The 16,198-nt window shown below is 37.5% G+C and overlaps 1 protein-coding gene across 2 annotated transcripts; it reads right to left on the minus strand.

Moving 5' to 3' along the window:
* Positions 1-8,165: 8,165 nt before the first annotated feature.
* LOC121988742 (nucleolar protein 56-like) lies at positions 8,166-13,647 on the minus strand. Of its 2 annotated transcripts, none has more exons than XM_042542339.1 (8): positions 13,320-13,647; positions 13,028-13,242; positions 12,781-12,938; positions 9,984-10,171; positions 9,664-9,916; positions 9,287-9,435; positions 9,048-9,200; positions 8,166-8,668 (listed from the first exon to the last, which is right to left on the minus strand). In XM_042542339.1, exons 1-8 carry the CDS (start codon positions 13,522-13,524, stop codon positions 8,331-8,333), a joined length of 1,659 nt encoding a protein of 552 aa, XP_042398273.1. In that variant the 5' UTR covers positions 13,525-13,647; the 3' UTR covers positions 8,166-8,330. The 2 variants fall into 2 exon arrangements, with proteins under 2 accessions (XP_042398273.1, XP_042398274.1); XM_042542340.1 differs by having other exon boundaries at positions 8,166-8,665; positions 13,320-13,645.
* Positions 13,648-16,198: the final 2,551 nt, after the last annotated feature.

Here is a 16,198-nt window from a genome sequence, read left to right on the forward strand (position 1 = left end):
TTGCACCCCTAGTGGAGCCGAGGGAAGTGGACTTCAAGGCAACGTGAAGGATGACATGGAGAGGAGCCACGAGCTCGGGTGCATCTGAGGGACGAAGGCCGAGGAAGAGGACTTCAAATGCGACTCCGGAAAGGATGAGAGGAGTGAATGTACTGGGACCAGTCGATTGATCCTGCTTCACAGAATGCACAGAAGCATTCTGTGCTTGTCGGCTACGGGAACCAGTCGACTGGTTCTGAGACCAGTCGACTGGTACATAGCCGTTGGCAGAATTTGGCTTTCTGCAAAGAGCCGTTGGCTAGGTCCAACGGCACACCAGTCGACTGGTGCTTGGACCAGTCGACTGGTGTCGGGGTTTGAGTTGATTTTTGATCAACTCTTTCCTCTTATTTAAGGAGAGCTTTGGGGCATTAAGGAGACTACTGATGCATATAGATTAACTCCTATTCTGTGCCCAAAGCTCCCAAGTCAATTCTCTTCCTCCCAATCTAAACTCCATCTTGTAAAGAGGAAGAGAACCTTTGTGAGAGGTTTGCTCCACCGAAAAGGAGAAGCTCTAGCCGGAGATTGCCGGGGACTGATCCACCGAAGGATCAAGGGCTCGTCCACCTCAAGGACACGTCGTGGAGTAGGAGCATCATCTCCGAACCACGTTACATCGAGCGTGTTAGCGTTTGTATTCTTGTTTGTTTTTCATTGTTTTAGCTTTAGCATATTCCGCTGTGCACTAACCCTCTTGTAGAGAAGAAATCAATTTGGGGGTGACCTAGCTATCCAACCCCCCTTCAAGCTGGCCACCGATCCTCCAACACGGTCGACCGAACATGGGGATCGGTCGATCTAACAGTGGATATGTGGTGACCGAGATCAGGATGGATTGATCAGATCAGACCAGATAAGCCAACGAGGATAGTGGGATCGATCGATCGAATGGCAGGATCGGTCGACCGAACGAGGATTCATCCGAAGCTGAATCTGGATAAGAAGACGGACCGATTCAAGCAGGATCGGTTGACCGAACCAGGGGATCGATCGACCGATCAACGATGAGTCAAACCTGATCTCGAGATCAGTGGATCTGGATCAGGCCTAACTTTGCTTTTTAAGGAGGGCTCGACCAGTTGTTTCAATAACATAATTTCCGAGATCAAGAAACAAACAACTGCTGCTCTCTTCAACGCTACTCTTACAACCGACGAACAAATTCCTAATTCCTTATTGTCAGTATACTTTGTTTTTTCAGTACTTGTAATTACTTACATGTAAAAGATTTGTGAACTATTAGTAATTGTCCACCAAAAGCGATTAACGATCGCGAGTCTTGGAGTAGGAGTCGTCATAGACTCCAAACCAAGTAAAAGAAACTTGTAGCAATTGCGTTGGTTTCTCTTCTTTATTCTGCTGCATCATTCTGAGTTTTTCGAAATGAACGAATTAGCCACGAGTACTATTCACCTCTTCCCCCCTCTAGCACGTCAATGATCCTACAGAATGTGCCAAAAGGGTTATAGATGGATTTAAGTCTCTAATCTAGTTGATTGGCATATTTGGGAAGTGATTCATGGATGAAAATATGAAACGAGATTTATATTGCATGAAAATTGGTTTTAGATATAGATGTCATATAAAACCAATGTTAGGGATGCATTATGGTTTAGTATAGGCAGATACATCAAGAGGAAGCCAAAACTAGGACTTTAGGTCAAGATTTAATTGAACCATTTAGCTAGATTTGAAATTTATGTTAATCTTGGGATATATGATAGACGAATATATTTTTCCAAGTAGACAAGGGTAAAACAAACTTCTCTATAAAATTTGAGAATTTTTTGCAGTCTGTGGAATTTTTGGTGTATTTATGAAGTTGGGTTAGAAATGCTACTTTTAGATTGAAATAGAGTACCAGTTGACTAGTGCAAAGACCAGTCAACTGGTAATAGTATTCATCGAGCATGGAATGGTTCTGTGAGGTTGTTTCGAGGAGGATAGTCGACTAAGGTCTAGGGCAGTCAACTGGTATAAGTCTAAAACTATTTTTCAATATTAGGTTTGACCAGGACATCTCGTATAAGTGTATGAGATCCTTGGGGGATAAATATAAAAGTTTAGAGTTAGTTTGGATGATCAAGTTTCGACAATTGGTATATTGTTGGAAGCTTTTTTGATGTGTGGCAAAGGGGTGAGAAGTTTAGATTTAAGTAGGAAACCTAAATACCTTTGAAGGAAATCCTAACTAAATGGGGAGCTTAGGTGAAGGGGAGTCTAGGTTTGGGTTCCATTGCTTATGCACGAGTAATTGCATATTTATTACATTATATATTTCCCTAACTTAAACAGGTTACCAAATATTAAAAAGGGAGAGATTATTGGAGCAATTGGTGTGACCCTAGTCTTTGCGGTGTAAGTCCAAGTATGTAGTCTTAGCAGCATAACATAAGTCCAAGTGTGACATAGTAAGGTTGAAGTCTCGGAGCGAGGAGCTTTTGGTAAAGGATGAAGTCCTGAAGGTGAGGAGCCTCTTGGCAATGGAAGATCCGACAACAAGGACAATGTCGAAGGAATCACTTGAAGGCAAAACATGAAGGATGGGGAAGCATATGAGGGATGCAAGGTAATGGAGGAGGTTAGAAGGCAAAGTTAAGGTTATGCGGGAGAGAGTCCGAGTGCAAGAGAAATGTACTTGGGAAGGGAAACCCTATGTTTAGGGTTTTACCAGTCAACTAGAAAGTAGACCAGTCGACTAGGGAAGGGCTCGACGATTGTGAAATCCAGTTGATTGGTACTGTAGCTAGCTGACTGACACTGTAGCTAACCGACTAGTACTGTAGCCAGCCAACTAGTACTGTAGCAGTCGACTGGTAAAGAGTCATTGGCAGAATCGCAGATCTCATGGAGTGTCATTGGCTAGGATTAGTTGGCTAGTGCAAAGACCAGTCGACTAGTAACGGTAAAATAAGCTTACTGATTTCCCCCAGCTCTATATAATAGATCTTGGGATAACTGGCCTTGGTGACGACAATAGGAGTGGTTAATCCTTATTAAAATTTCCAAAGCTCTCTTGGTGATCAAGAGTGTGTGTTCAAGTATTTGTGGTGAGATTTCTCTATCGACAAGGAGCTTGAGCTAGTCGAAGCTTTCCGGGGAATCATTCATCGACAGATTGGGATCGTTCACCTTAAGGACAGTCATGGAGTAGGAGCCCTAATCTCTGAATCACGTAAACGAACGTATTAGCGATTTGCTTGTATTTCTTTCTAGTCTTCTAGTGGTTAACTTTCGTATTACTCGTATTCTTGTATTCCACTGTGCTAACGATGTAGGAAGAGAATGATATGGGTGATCAGCTATTCACCCCCTCTAGCCGGGCATCAAAGTCCCAATGGATGTCACTTAAAGGAATCATGCGATAAAAAATATTATCAACTAAATTACTTGTTGATAGCGATGAGAAAGTAGACTAGCATGGTGATTTTGATGACGAACTTGTCTTATTTGATGATCTAGAGCTAGCAAGTATAATATTTTCGATTGGTGAGGATTCTGAGATTAGAGCAGCAACTTGAGGTGATTCTGATGGTATAGGAGTGTTATCATAGTGCTCCGGAATAGGACCTAGGATGTCATTACTTATGACAATGTTAGATAACATTAAGAAGATATTACTTATATATGAAGGAAAGATCAAATAAGCTACTAAAAAATAATAGAGATGCATTAGTAACCTGTCGTGAAATATAAAATATAAATTTATCTTATTGGTATATATGCAAACAACGATAATCATAGTATAAATTATTATAATATAAAAACACATTGTAGTGAACGAGAGTCTAAGTTTGTGTTTAGAGTAAAGATATAACCATAGATACATGTGTAATCAAAAGTTCGAATGAAAGTCTAATCACATGACGCTATTTCGGGCTGTGTGAGAGTCCATGTGCCACTGAAACCGCCTCCCGCTTATCCTCCTCCAGCGCGGCAGTGACGTTCGCGAACAGGCCAATGGGTAGGCTAACGCCGAGGCGCCGAAAGAAGCTGAGCATAAATGGAATCGTGCCGGCGAAGTTGCGGACTAAGGCATGATTGTAGACAGTGCAGACGAGGAGCACGGTGAGTGGGAAGAAGATGGATATATGCCTATGCTCGCAGGCAGGATGTGTAAGGGCGGCGTCAGGCGGCGGCCCATCGCGTGAAGGTAGTTGGGGGAGGGCGACGTGGAGTAGTTGAGGATGGTGACGATTCAAACCGGCAGCATCCGAACGATGGCTTTTAGCTCCTCAACGCGGTGGACCGTCGACTGCCACTATGGCAACGGCTCGCAAGAGTCCAGCGTGCCATCATCTCCCAATACGGTAGCTCGATCGAAGAATCTTCGTGGGGGAAAAAATAATCTAATTTTGTTGATCCCAAGATTTGTCATTCCACTGCACCATAGCTCGGGATTAAAATTGGATTTTTAAATTTGATCCCTATCGTTAGTGGTTAATTAGCAATAAATAATTATCAATGTTCAGGATTATAGTGGAAATGCGACGCAACACGAAAAATGGGTTTCTGAGTTGGCATGGTTCGGATCAACCGGAAAGCCTTGGATTTAATTCGAATCAAATTCGGTTCGAACCAAACATAATTAATCGCAAATTCAATCTATTTCTGATGCTAATATCATAGATCAATTCAACAACAATAACAACCAACTTTATCCCACTAGGTGGGGTCGACTATATGAATCCTTTACGCCATTAAGCTCTATCTCCTACTATATCATCATCTATATTTAAATAAATTTTATCTTATTTTATTGTTGCAAACTAAGTCCTTTTTGGTCTTCCTCTTCATTGTTTGATATACATGTTTATCACAGTTTCACATCACCTAACTGGAACATTTATTGGTAGTTTAAGTACATGTATGTACTAGCTTAAACGTGTCTCTCGGAGTTTTTCCTCAATAGATGCAATTCTGACTTTCTCTCTAATGCTCTCATTTCTTATTTTGTCCATTTTCGTATGTCCACACATCCACCTTAACATCCTCATCTCTGCAACTCTCATCTTTTGCTCATGTGCTCGAGTCATAACTTAATATTCAGCTCCATATAACATAGCAAGTCTAACTGCGATTTTTATAGAACTTACTTTTAAGTTTAAGAGATACTTTATGGTCACATAAAACACTCGATGCTCCCCTCCATTTCAACCATGCTGCTTGTATTCTATGTAAGACATCTCTCTCAATCCCTCCATCGTTTTGCAAAAATAATTCTAAATATTTAAATCTCTCGATTTTAGGTAACTCGTCCTCTCCTATCTTAACAATTATCTCATTACTTCTATTATTGCTAAACTTAAATTTTATATATTCTATCTTTAATCTACTAAGCTTAAAATATTTTCCTTCTAGTATTTTCCACCAAGATTTTAGTTTAGTATGTACTCCTTCATGTGTTTCATCTATCAAAATAATATCATCTGCAAACAACATGCACCACGGTATTGTGTCTTGAATGTGCGCAGTGAGTTCGTCCATAATTAGTGTAAAAAGATATGGACTTAGAGCTGATCCTTGATGTAACCCTATTATTATTAGAAATACTTCAATTACTCCGCCTGAAATCTTACTCTGGTCGTTACATCCTCATGCATATCCTTAATCAGTTCAATATATGTTACACTAACATCTCTCTTTTCTATAATTCTCCATATAATTTCTCTTGGAATTCTATCATAAGCTTTTTCTAAGTCAATGAATATCATGTGTAGATCTTGTTTTTGCTTCCGATATTTTTCAATTAATTGTCTAAGAAGATGTATAGTTTTTATTGTCAACCTTCCAGGCATGAATCCGAATTGATTTTCGGTTACTGTGATCTCCTTCCTTAATTTATTTTCTAATTTTTTTTCCAAAATTTCATAGTATGACTTATTAGTTTAATACCCCTATAGTTTGGACAATTTTATATGTCTTTTTTATTCTTATATAAGGGAACTAAAGTACTTATCCTCCATTGATCAAGTATTTTATTCGTTTTCAATATCATGTTAAATAATTTTATAAGTCATTTAATACCTTATTTTCCTAGGCACTTTCATACCTCTATCGGAATATCATATGGTCCAACGGGTTTTCCATTGTACATCTCATTTAAAGTTTGTTCTACTTTTGAAGTTTGAATTTTACGATAAAAATTAAAATTTCTATGCACATTTGATCTACTTAAATTACCTAAGTTTAGTTGGTCACCTAAACGTTCATTAAAATGTTAATGAAAATACCTCTTCCACGCTCTTTTATTTCTATTGTTTACTAATACCCTATTCATTCATCTTTAATACATTTTATTTGGATAAATCTCTTGTTTTCTTTTCTCTCACTTTAGCTATTCTATAAATCTCTTTCCCCTTCTTTTGTATCTAATTTTTGATATAATTGTTCAAAAGTTTCATTCTTTGCTTTGCTCACTACTTTCTTAGCTTCTTTCTTGGCTATTATATATATATTTTTAAGTTTTTCTCGTTCTTATAAATATATAATTCATTATATAAGCTATTTGTTTTTTTCCTTTATTTTTTCTTGTACTTTCTCATTCCACTATCAAGATTCCTTATTTAGTGGTGCATGTTCCTTTGACTCATCGAGTACACTCTTAGCTACTATTTTTAACTTTGATAACATCTTATCCCATGTTATATTAGAGTCATCGTATATTTCACCTAATGCTTGTACTTCTACCTTCTCCATTAATATATTTTGCATCTCATCCTTTAACTTCCACTACTTAAATTATAAGAATCCTATATATTTTCTTTCTATTTATACTATGTTTGAGGCGTATATCCAACACTACTAACCTATGTTGGGTAGTTAAGCTTTCTCCAGGGATGACTTTACAATCTTTACAAATCTTTCTATTCTTCTTTCTAACTATAAAAAAAGTCAATTTACGATTTATTATTCTCACTTTTAAATATCACTCAGAGTTCTTTTGATACACCTAGTCATCTTTAATATCATAGATCAATTTAAAAAAAAAAAATCTCATGCAATGGTACAGAACATGTGTACCTTCTTAGTTTTTCAAATATTTAAGGATTAATCTCAACTACATTTGGTGATGGTTTTGATGGTTTAGAATTGACGATTTTAAAAATTAACTCTTAACCTTAATCATACAAGATGCTCCTCACAATTTATCATAGTTTTAAATTATTATATTATTTTTTTAAAAAAACTTATAAATTTATAAAATTGTTTGTGTGATCCGGATGCCAACTTTATTAAGAATAATTATATAGTAAAAAATTATTAATTGATTATTAAATAATTAATTAATATATGATAAATGATTATAAATTAATTTTAAAATAATAAATATGTCTACTATTTTTTTCTAATTATTAAGAATAATACTAATATAATAAAAAATATTATTTAATTATTAAATAATTAACTAATATAAAAACATTAATAGTTTTAGTATAGTTACTTAGGATATTCGACTTTAATTTGGGCGAGTGTTCGAATTTCAATATCTTTTTAATAACATCTTTATATATAAAAAAACGATTCCAACATTTAAAAAAAAAACAAAAGAAAAAATAATAATAACATGAAAGCGGTTAATTCAGTAGGGGCCGGGTCGATAACGGATACACAGGTCGGGTCTTATTCATAAGCACCTCACGGTTGGATCTAATCTTAATTTCGATGAATTAATAAAGCTTCTCTTAATAGATAGTTCAAACGTTTTTTAATTTATCTTCATAATCAATAAAATCTTGATAATCAATAAAAAAATTGATGTAAATTAAATACTCGATGCTAATTAAAAGAAATAGAAAAAAATAAAACTAAATCAATTCCCCACAACAATCCCAAATTAAATCCAAATCTGGTTTTTAAATGATAAAAGGATCAGCTTCTTCTAAACATCTCATTAACTTAAAATATAAATCCACTACATTATATTTTAAAATATAAATCCACTTCATTAATGGTACAATAAACCTCAGATCATCAAAGATATCATACGTCCATCGTCTATATTACGTCCTGAGGCGCATCTCGTCCAACCTAAAACTTTCGTGTCTAATTGTCACATAGGCCATTGTGCCCAGGCAACTGAGTGACCTCAGCGGATGGTCAATTTTCTGCGTGGTCAGAAATACCATGAAACAAATTCAACTCAAATTACATTGGCACCTGAATGAATTGTTTCAAACAGCCCCATTCAAAGTTCAACAGCTCAGTGGGAACTTCCAAAGATAGATGAGTTTGCAAGTAGAATAGAAACAAGTGTCATATAGAGAAACATGGGATGGTAGTAAACTCTACTCGTCTTGTAATTTACTCTTCGTTTTCTTCTTAGTCTTCTCTTGGGTCACGTCCTGAGCCTCAGCATCATTATCTGGCTTGTTGTGGCTCTTTTTCTTTTTCTTCTTTGCGATTCCATTTTGTTTTGTGTCCTGACCATTTAAACCGTCCAGCACTGCATTATCCTGTTGCTCCTCCGATTTCTGCCTCTTTTTCTTCTTTTCAGTTTCCGGCTCTGCGTCTGTGACTTGGTTCGGTTCATCCACTGCCATGGGTTCGCCATCTTCATTCTCACCTTTAGATTTCTTCTTCTTACTTTTCTTTAGGGAAGGCTCATCTATCTGCTGTCCATCTGCTTTTGTACAAAGAGTAATAGCAATTAAACCGACAGCAAACCATGTCGTGCAACAAGCAAAACTAAAATGGACTGCCACGAGAAAACAAATGAAATCAAAGGATGCTCTACACTAAAATGAACGACCCAAATGCAGAACAAACAATAGGTCATAAGCGAATCAAATTTTAAATACCAAGATCTCTAAATTCAAAAATGGAATGCTCTAAAACCTCAAAAGACAAGATTGGCATCATTAGATGCAAAAGAAAACTATAGCACACTTTTTTTTTTCGATGTCTTAAAAATAATTAGTTTATAGAGTAAATGCTCATTTTACAAAATTGAGCAAATTGTTGATCAGGCGAAGAATATTAAATATGAACGAATGGACACTCACCGGCATCCTCTTCGGTGACATCATTCAGTACACTCTCAATGGCAACTTTCATCACATCGACATTCTTCCGAGGTGCAACACCTTTGTCATAGAAGTCCAATCTCTCCTCAACCTGCTCACGGAGCTTCTGCCCAAATACAGAAGTATTCACCTCTGGAAGGGAATACTCATTGTAAGACTCATCTGTCTAAGAGCCTAACTGCAGGAGAAAATAATATGCACATTGAACAAAGGCTTACCAGAGAAACAGTCAATACGGGATGCAATAGAACACTTGTTTGCAAGGTAACGTGCTATACGACCCTTGTTTTTTGAAGACGCTCGACCAATAAAGGAAGAATGAAAGATGAGTCCATATTTTGGAGTATTTCCTTTTGTTTTAAGGGCTCTGTAGCACATTAGAAAGAACCGTGAAGATCAATTAGCAAGTTATTTGAGTTGATAGAGTTAAGAACTATTTTGCTCATGCAATGATGCAGATAAAATTTAGGAATCAAATTATGTAATAGAGTTTGGATGGCTAGACTCCCAATTGAAAAAAAAATCCTTCTAGGATGCAAATGCTGAAGCTATCCTTCAGTAATGACAATCACAGAACTAGGAAGGGAATATGAACCTGAAAAGTGCTTTCTCTGCCCCAAGAATCTGGAGGGTAGATGAAGGGCACTTAGCTAGATTGGAAAGACTCCCTGCATGAGATATCAAACGAGCCCCAACTACTTCACCGATAAGAGAAGCCAGATTAGGGGCAATATCATTCATTTTTGTAACAAGATACTCATAGAGGTTCTTCCGATATTCAGAAAGATTAATAACCCTCTGAGCAAATTGCTGCACATTAATCAAGTCGACTGGAGATAGATCTTGTCCTGCAAGGAAAAAAAAAATGATAAATACAGACACAATCTGCAAGTTAATCAAAATAGATCTCATTACCCATGGATGCTTTAGCTGCTTCTACAATTTCTTTTGCTTTCTCCTCGTCTCCTACTAATTCTGATAATTCAGGAATATTAGTCTCAGACAGGTCAGATTTATTCTCCACAAGCTTAGCAATTTTAGCATACAGATAATTGTCATTGATGATCTTGGCGAGCTCTGGAAAATGCCAAGAGTACCACTCTCTACAGAAATGTGGAGTAAAAAACTAATTAGTAAACCTGTGCAAAAAGGGATAGTAGACAGTTAATTCAGTGAGAGGTCCCTTAAAATCTTGCCTCACTATGGTTAAACTCCAAGAATGAACACAGAAATAAACATAATAAATAATTTTGATAGTAAGAAAGTAACAAAACAATACTGTTATACAAAAAGAGAGAGTGCACCCACAATATATCTACATATACAAAACAAAAGACAGCAACAAAATAATTAATCTACGAGAACAGAATCCCATGCAAGACTAAACTACATATTTAAACACTAAAGAGAGAAGGTAAGACATGCTAAAGGGGTGTAGTGGGAAAGAGGCTTCTTTCTCAGCAGGCAAACTCATGAGGTAGTGTCAAGATGATTGCAAGTCATTGTACAAAGGTTCTGTGGCTTGTGCGAAGCTTATGCATGGCTGTGGTCTGCCACATCACAAGGGATGCATTATAGCAGATAGGAAGTTAGAACTTGATCACGGCTACATGGAAATGACTTGAAGATGTCATGACAACAAGAGAGAAGAGCAAGACAAAGTGTTGCTTGCTCCGTGAAGAATAGTTAGAATATAGTGGAGAGGAGAGAGCATGGATGGGAAGTGGTGAACTTATATTGGTAACTTAAAAATGAGTTATTTCACCATAGGAGTTTCACAAATGAGTGATTGCCTTTTATATTGCATATGTGGTCTGCTAAATGCTAAATGACGTGAAAACATAACATCAGTGCAGATTGCCAAGTGCAGCTCGTAAACATGATCCCCATTTAATTTGAAATAAAAATGAAAGCCAGTGACAATAACATGTATCTAGGCTGAATAAATCATATTATAAGAATGTTGTTCCTTATCAACTTCATCTAATTCATTATGGTCCTTGCTTAGATTATGTTTAGATTGTAATGTGTTATGTTTTTAACCAGTTATACAAAATATAACATATGTACTTGTACACTTCGGTGCCCATAATCTTATACGCATAATCAATATAAATATTTTTTTAATATATATATATATATACAACTGCATATTGCATATGGGTTATGCAGTGGGTTGACTACATATCATTTGCATACACTTTGAAATGTAACACAATATCAAATCCAATGCCTACCCTTCAAGGAGTAAATCCTGGAAGAGGAATCCTATTATTCAGTAGCTTCATTAACAAAATAGATAAGTAATATAACAATTGTATTCAATAGAATGAAAAATCAAAACGCTAAAAGTCCATCCATATATATAGGATTTTCATAATAACTAATATAGTAATACCCATAAAAAAACCTGCACCATAGAGAACTTCAAGATCTAGACATAAGGAAAAAATGCCTAGTTTGAGCTTTTAATTACACAACCATAGCAACCATTATTAAATGAAAGTAACTAAATAACTTCAACTAAAATTTGAAGTCTAGGTTTGAGTACATATATATTCTTCAAAGATCATAGATATGCAAGGAATACCAGGCATGCACCAACAACAACAAACACCTTGGGATGAAGCAATTCACCAAAGACAAACAGGTTATGCTTTCTAAATTTCTTTTAAGGATGAAGTTAAAGCAAAGGCATAAAAAGACACATAATTCCTGATGAAAATCAATGTCTTTCACAGGATAATATATTGAGGAATAGCTTCTGAGACAACAAAATCTCTATGGTGCAAACATGCTCAATTCCTACACTAAAGACTAGATCGTACATGCAATTGAAATGATTAGCTAGAGAGAGAGAAAAAATCCATTATTAATCAATTTCAGAGAGTGGTTCTGTATTCAATCCATGGTTTAAAATTTCATTTTGTGTCAAGCGAAACAGGCGAAAATTACCATTCCACCTGTCATAACCTCTATTGGTCACAACGAGGCCGCCGCGACGTCCTTGGATCGCGGTGAGGCCCCACGACATCTGCGGGTTGCGATGAGGTTACCGCGACATCTGCGGGAAGAGTGTGGGGTGCAAGCAAGGGAGCTAGAAACTTAATTTAGGGAAATTAATAATAAAATGTTAATAATTTCAATCAACTCTCAACTATAAATAGATAATCTAGCATGTTTAATCAAACCCTAATAAAACTACTCATTAACTCTATATATATAATTCTAAAAATATACAATAAATTATTTATTTATTTATTTATCAATCTCATATTGTTTCTTTTTTTAAAAAAAATTGTTTTACTATTTTTTTAATATTTAGATTAAAAATTTTACTTAATATATTTTATATATTTTTTAAAACAATCAAAACCAGATCGACATTGCACAATATGGAAATCGTATTATTCCGGTCATAAACCAAAACTCCGATGCAGGTCAAAGGTCAAGATTTTAAACCATGATTCAACCTAATGCAAATACTAAGATTGTGCTAGGTTTTAATCTTCAGATGGTTCAAATGCTTAGGTTAAGTGATTAAATAATAACAATATACACTTTTAAGGTAAACATTGCCCATACAGAAACAAGCACATTTTCAACTCATATTTAGATCTGCAGCTCCTCAACCTCAGATGCAATGTTACTACAACATACAGCTACTAAATATTTAATATCACCATCACAGAAAAATGAGAAAGAAACAAACCTGACTCTCATTGAGAATGAGTTAACATCCTTATCCAATGTATCAAGGAGGAAAATGGCCTGGATGACCATGTTATCCACTCGATTAACATTGAACTTGACCTTAGCTCGGCTGTAACTGTGCCCCAGACCGAGTTGAGCCTTCTCTAAATCGGAAGGCTAGAACAAGGAAAAGAAATATCAGATCAGATTCAACCATTCTTCTAAATGCAACAGAGCAGATCCCAATATCATAAGCAAAGTCTAACCTTTAAGTCCTTGATAAACTTATCAAAGTGCAACCGCACACCACGAAGGAGCTCAAGCACAAACTCGTTGCTCTGGCAAGGAATCTTAGTAACCTCGAATATTTGAGAACCAACCTTGGGCTCTGCGACGCCAAGGCTAAACTTTGCCTTCTTCCCTTCTTTCACCTTAGGAAGATTTATCTCCAAGAAATTCCTCAACTCCTCGGTCATAAGCCCTAAATTCACACCACGATCACGACATCGTAAACACATTGTAAAAAAATAAGAGGACGTTTTGAATACGACTCCCAACCTTCGGAGATGGCGTTGCACTGGTTGAGGGCGTCGAGCGCAGAGGAGAAGGGATGGAAAGCGACGAGCTTGACGACCTTGCCGAAGCGATTGAGGTCGAGAACAGAGTTGCGGACGGCCTCTGTGTTCTGGCCAATCTCATCGAGACCGTAGGCGTGGAAGAGCGAGTAGCCAGAAGATGACTCGAAGAGGAGATAGAGCGCCATGACAGTGCTCTTCTTCGATCGTAAACCCTAAACCCACGCCGTGCTGATTTGAGGTGGAGGCGCCGGCGACACTCGTGACTCGACAGCGTGCTCGTGTTAGGGTTTTGCGGCGCGCTCACGCCTTTTATTTTGGGGTTTGAGGCAAATTTATAAAGTTGAATTTATAATTATCAATATCTTAAAATACATCAAAATACCTACTAATATTTTAAAAAATACATCGTATAAAAGTTATAAATATTAATTTAATCCAGCATAAAATATTATCTTTCATAATTATTATTATTTGCCTGTAATGAATTTTATAAACTAAATTTCTACAATTAATTTTAAAAATAATTTAATTGCTTTTTTTAATAAATTGGTATAGGATAATTAATGGATATTTTGAATTACATATTTGTATCCACCTGAATCCGATATCTATTGGGTATTAATTACAATATCAAAATAATTCAGATCAGATCCAATATGTATTGGATTAGATTTTTAATCCATTTCAACATTGTGTTCCTGTTTTCATTTATCTTCTTTTACCAAATTTTAATTGTTCCCTTTATCATTCTTACAGTACATCTCATTTCGAAATCCTGAAAATTAAGCCTCTATCCAGTGAGAAAATGTTCGTTAACCGGGAAGCAAGGGAAGTCATGAAAAGACAAAAGAGAGAAAGTAAAGTGTTTATGTTTTTTATTTAGAAGAATATATAATAATTCTGTTTGAAAGCGGAGAAGATAGTAAATTAAGGATGTGGTTAGAAGTTTGATGGAGTGAAGACTCTATGTGATCCTGTAATACAAGAGGCGTTAGTGTTAGATCAAAAAGAGGTTTCTAGCGTTGGTCCTCCGACTTTCAAGTTAGTTTCTGTAAGTGGAAAATAATTAAAAATTGAAACGAAGTTGTGCATGCCTCCGTTGTAAATGAAAATCCATTTTATAGTGTCACTGTAGTGTTTATGCACGCATCTCAAAGTGTGTACATGTTTTTCAAAGTGTCCTAGGAAAAGACGAGTCTAAAAGTGTCCCTGACATTTTTCATTAAGCAAGCATGCTTATCTCTGATGTGATAAACCGGAAGCTTCTAAAGTACGACTTGCTTGCGGAATATGCTTTGTTGTCAGTGGTACAAACCTCCAAAAGGGTACGAGGAGATATATAGGTGGATCCCACTGTAAACCAATCGACGTCCCCTCAGTTGAGGCGCCCCCCACTCAGTATTGCTGAACAGAGCAATCTCCCTCAGCTCGACTTCTCCATTCAGCAAAGGACCGCCTTTTACCTAGACAGGCATGCCACCGGCTCAGCACGGACGGTGGCCAGGGAATGCACTGTTTGTTTGTCTCTTAGTCTTATGCTATCCGATTAGCCTTGCCCGTCCATTCAGTTATGCCGCCCGTTCGACCATAACTGGCCCGCTCGGCCGACTTCGACACCCTCCTTAACTTTGACCTCCAAGTCAATCGATCTTCCTTGTTTTGACCCATCTTTGGTGGGTGCCCCTCTTTATCGTCGTATCACAAGTTTTCCTCTTAAGTCTAATAGAAGAAGCAAGTCCGATTGACTGGATAGTTAGTATGGCCTGGAACGTTTTCTTCTCGATCGAGTGTCCTAGGGGTTTAGAGTCGCTGCTCAGCTATTGTCGTTGTTGTTCTTTCTGCTTGCTTTAGTGTCCCCGAGTTTAAAGTCGCGGCTCGACTGTGTCACTAAGCTATTTTGTTGAGAAGTTAACTTGCCTCCGGGCGACCGTGCTGGGGTTTAGAGCCGTCGCTCGACTATAATGTTCACTAGCACGAGGGTTAAAGTCGTCGCTTAGCTGTGATGTTTACCGGCACAAGGGTTTATAGTCGTCACTCGGTTGTGATGCTCACTGCACAAGAGTTTATAGTCGTCGCTCGACTGTGATGTTTACTGGCACAAGGGTTTATAGTCACCGCTCAGCTATAATGATCAATGCATAGGGGTTTATAGCCACTACGTAGCTGTAACGATCAATGCACAGGGGTTTATAGTCATCGTTCGTTTATAACAATCAATGCATGGGGGTTTATAGCCGTCGCTTGGTCGGGACGCGCCCCACTCGGTTGTGTTGAACAGAGTAATCTCCCATCACGTAGCTTTTTGTAATCAGAGGGCTCCTCCCCCGAATGGACACGCCGCCCGCTAGACAAGGATGGTGGTTGGGGGATTTACTGTCTGTTAATCTCGTAACCTTATGCTGACCACTTGGCCCTGCTCACCCATTCGGGTGTGTCGTCCGATTAGCCATAACTTAGCTGAAAGATCGACCTCGCTTGACCTATGGATTGCGTCTCTTTACCTTAACTTTGACTTCTATGTCAGCCGGTCTTCCTTACTTTGATCTATCTTTGGTGGGGCCCCTCTTATCACCGTATCACAAGTCTTCCCCTCAAGTCTAGTCGAAGAAGGTTGCAAGTCTGACTGACTGGATAGTTAGTATGCTCTGAAACTCTTCTTTCCGATCAGTTGTTCTAGGGTTTAAAGTCATCGCTCAGCTATAATCCTCACTGCTCAAAAGTTTATAGCCGTCGCTCGGCTATAATCCTCACTGCTCAAGAGTTTATAGTCGCCACTCGGCTGTGTCGTTCACTTCTGAAGGGTTTATAGCCGTCGCTCGGCTGCAACACGTAGGACACTTGGTCGTTTTCCTCTTTTTC

This window comes from Zingiber officinale, chromosome 6B (genome assembly GCF_018446385.1).
Source record: "Zingiber officinale cultivar Zhangliang chromosome 6B, Zo_v1.1, whole genome shotgun sequence".
In the NCBI taxonomy this organism is placed as follows: Eukaryota; Viridiplantae; Streptophyta; class Magnoliopsida; order Zingiberales; family Zingiberaceae; genus Zingiber; species Zingiber officinale.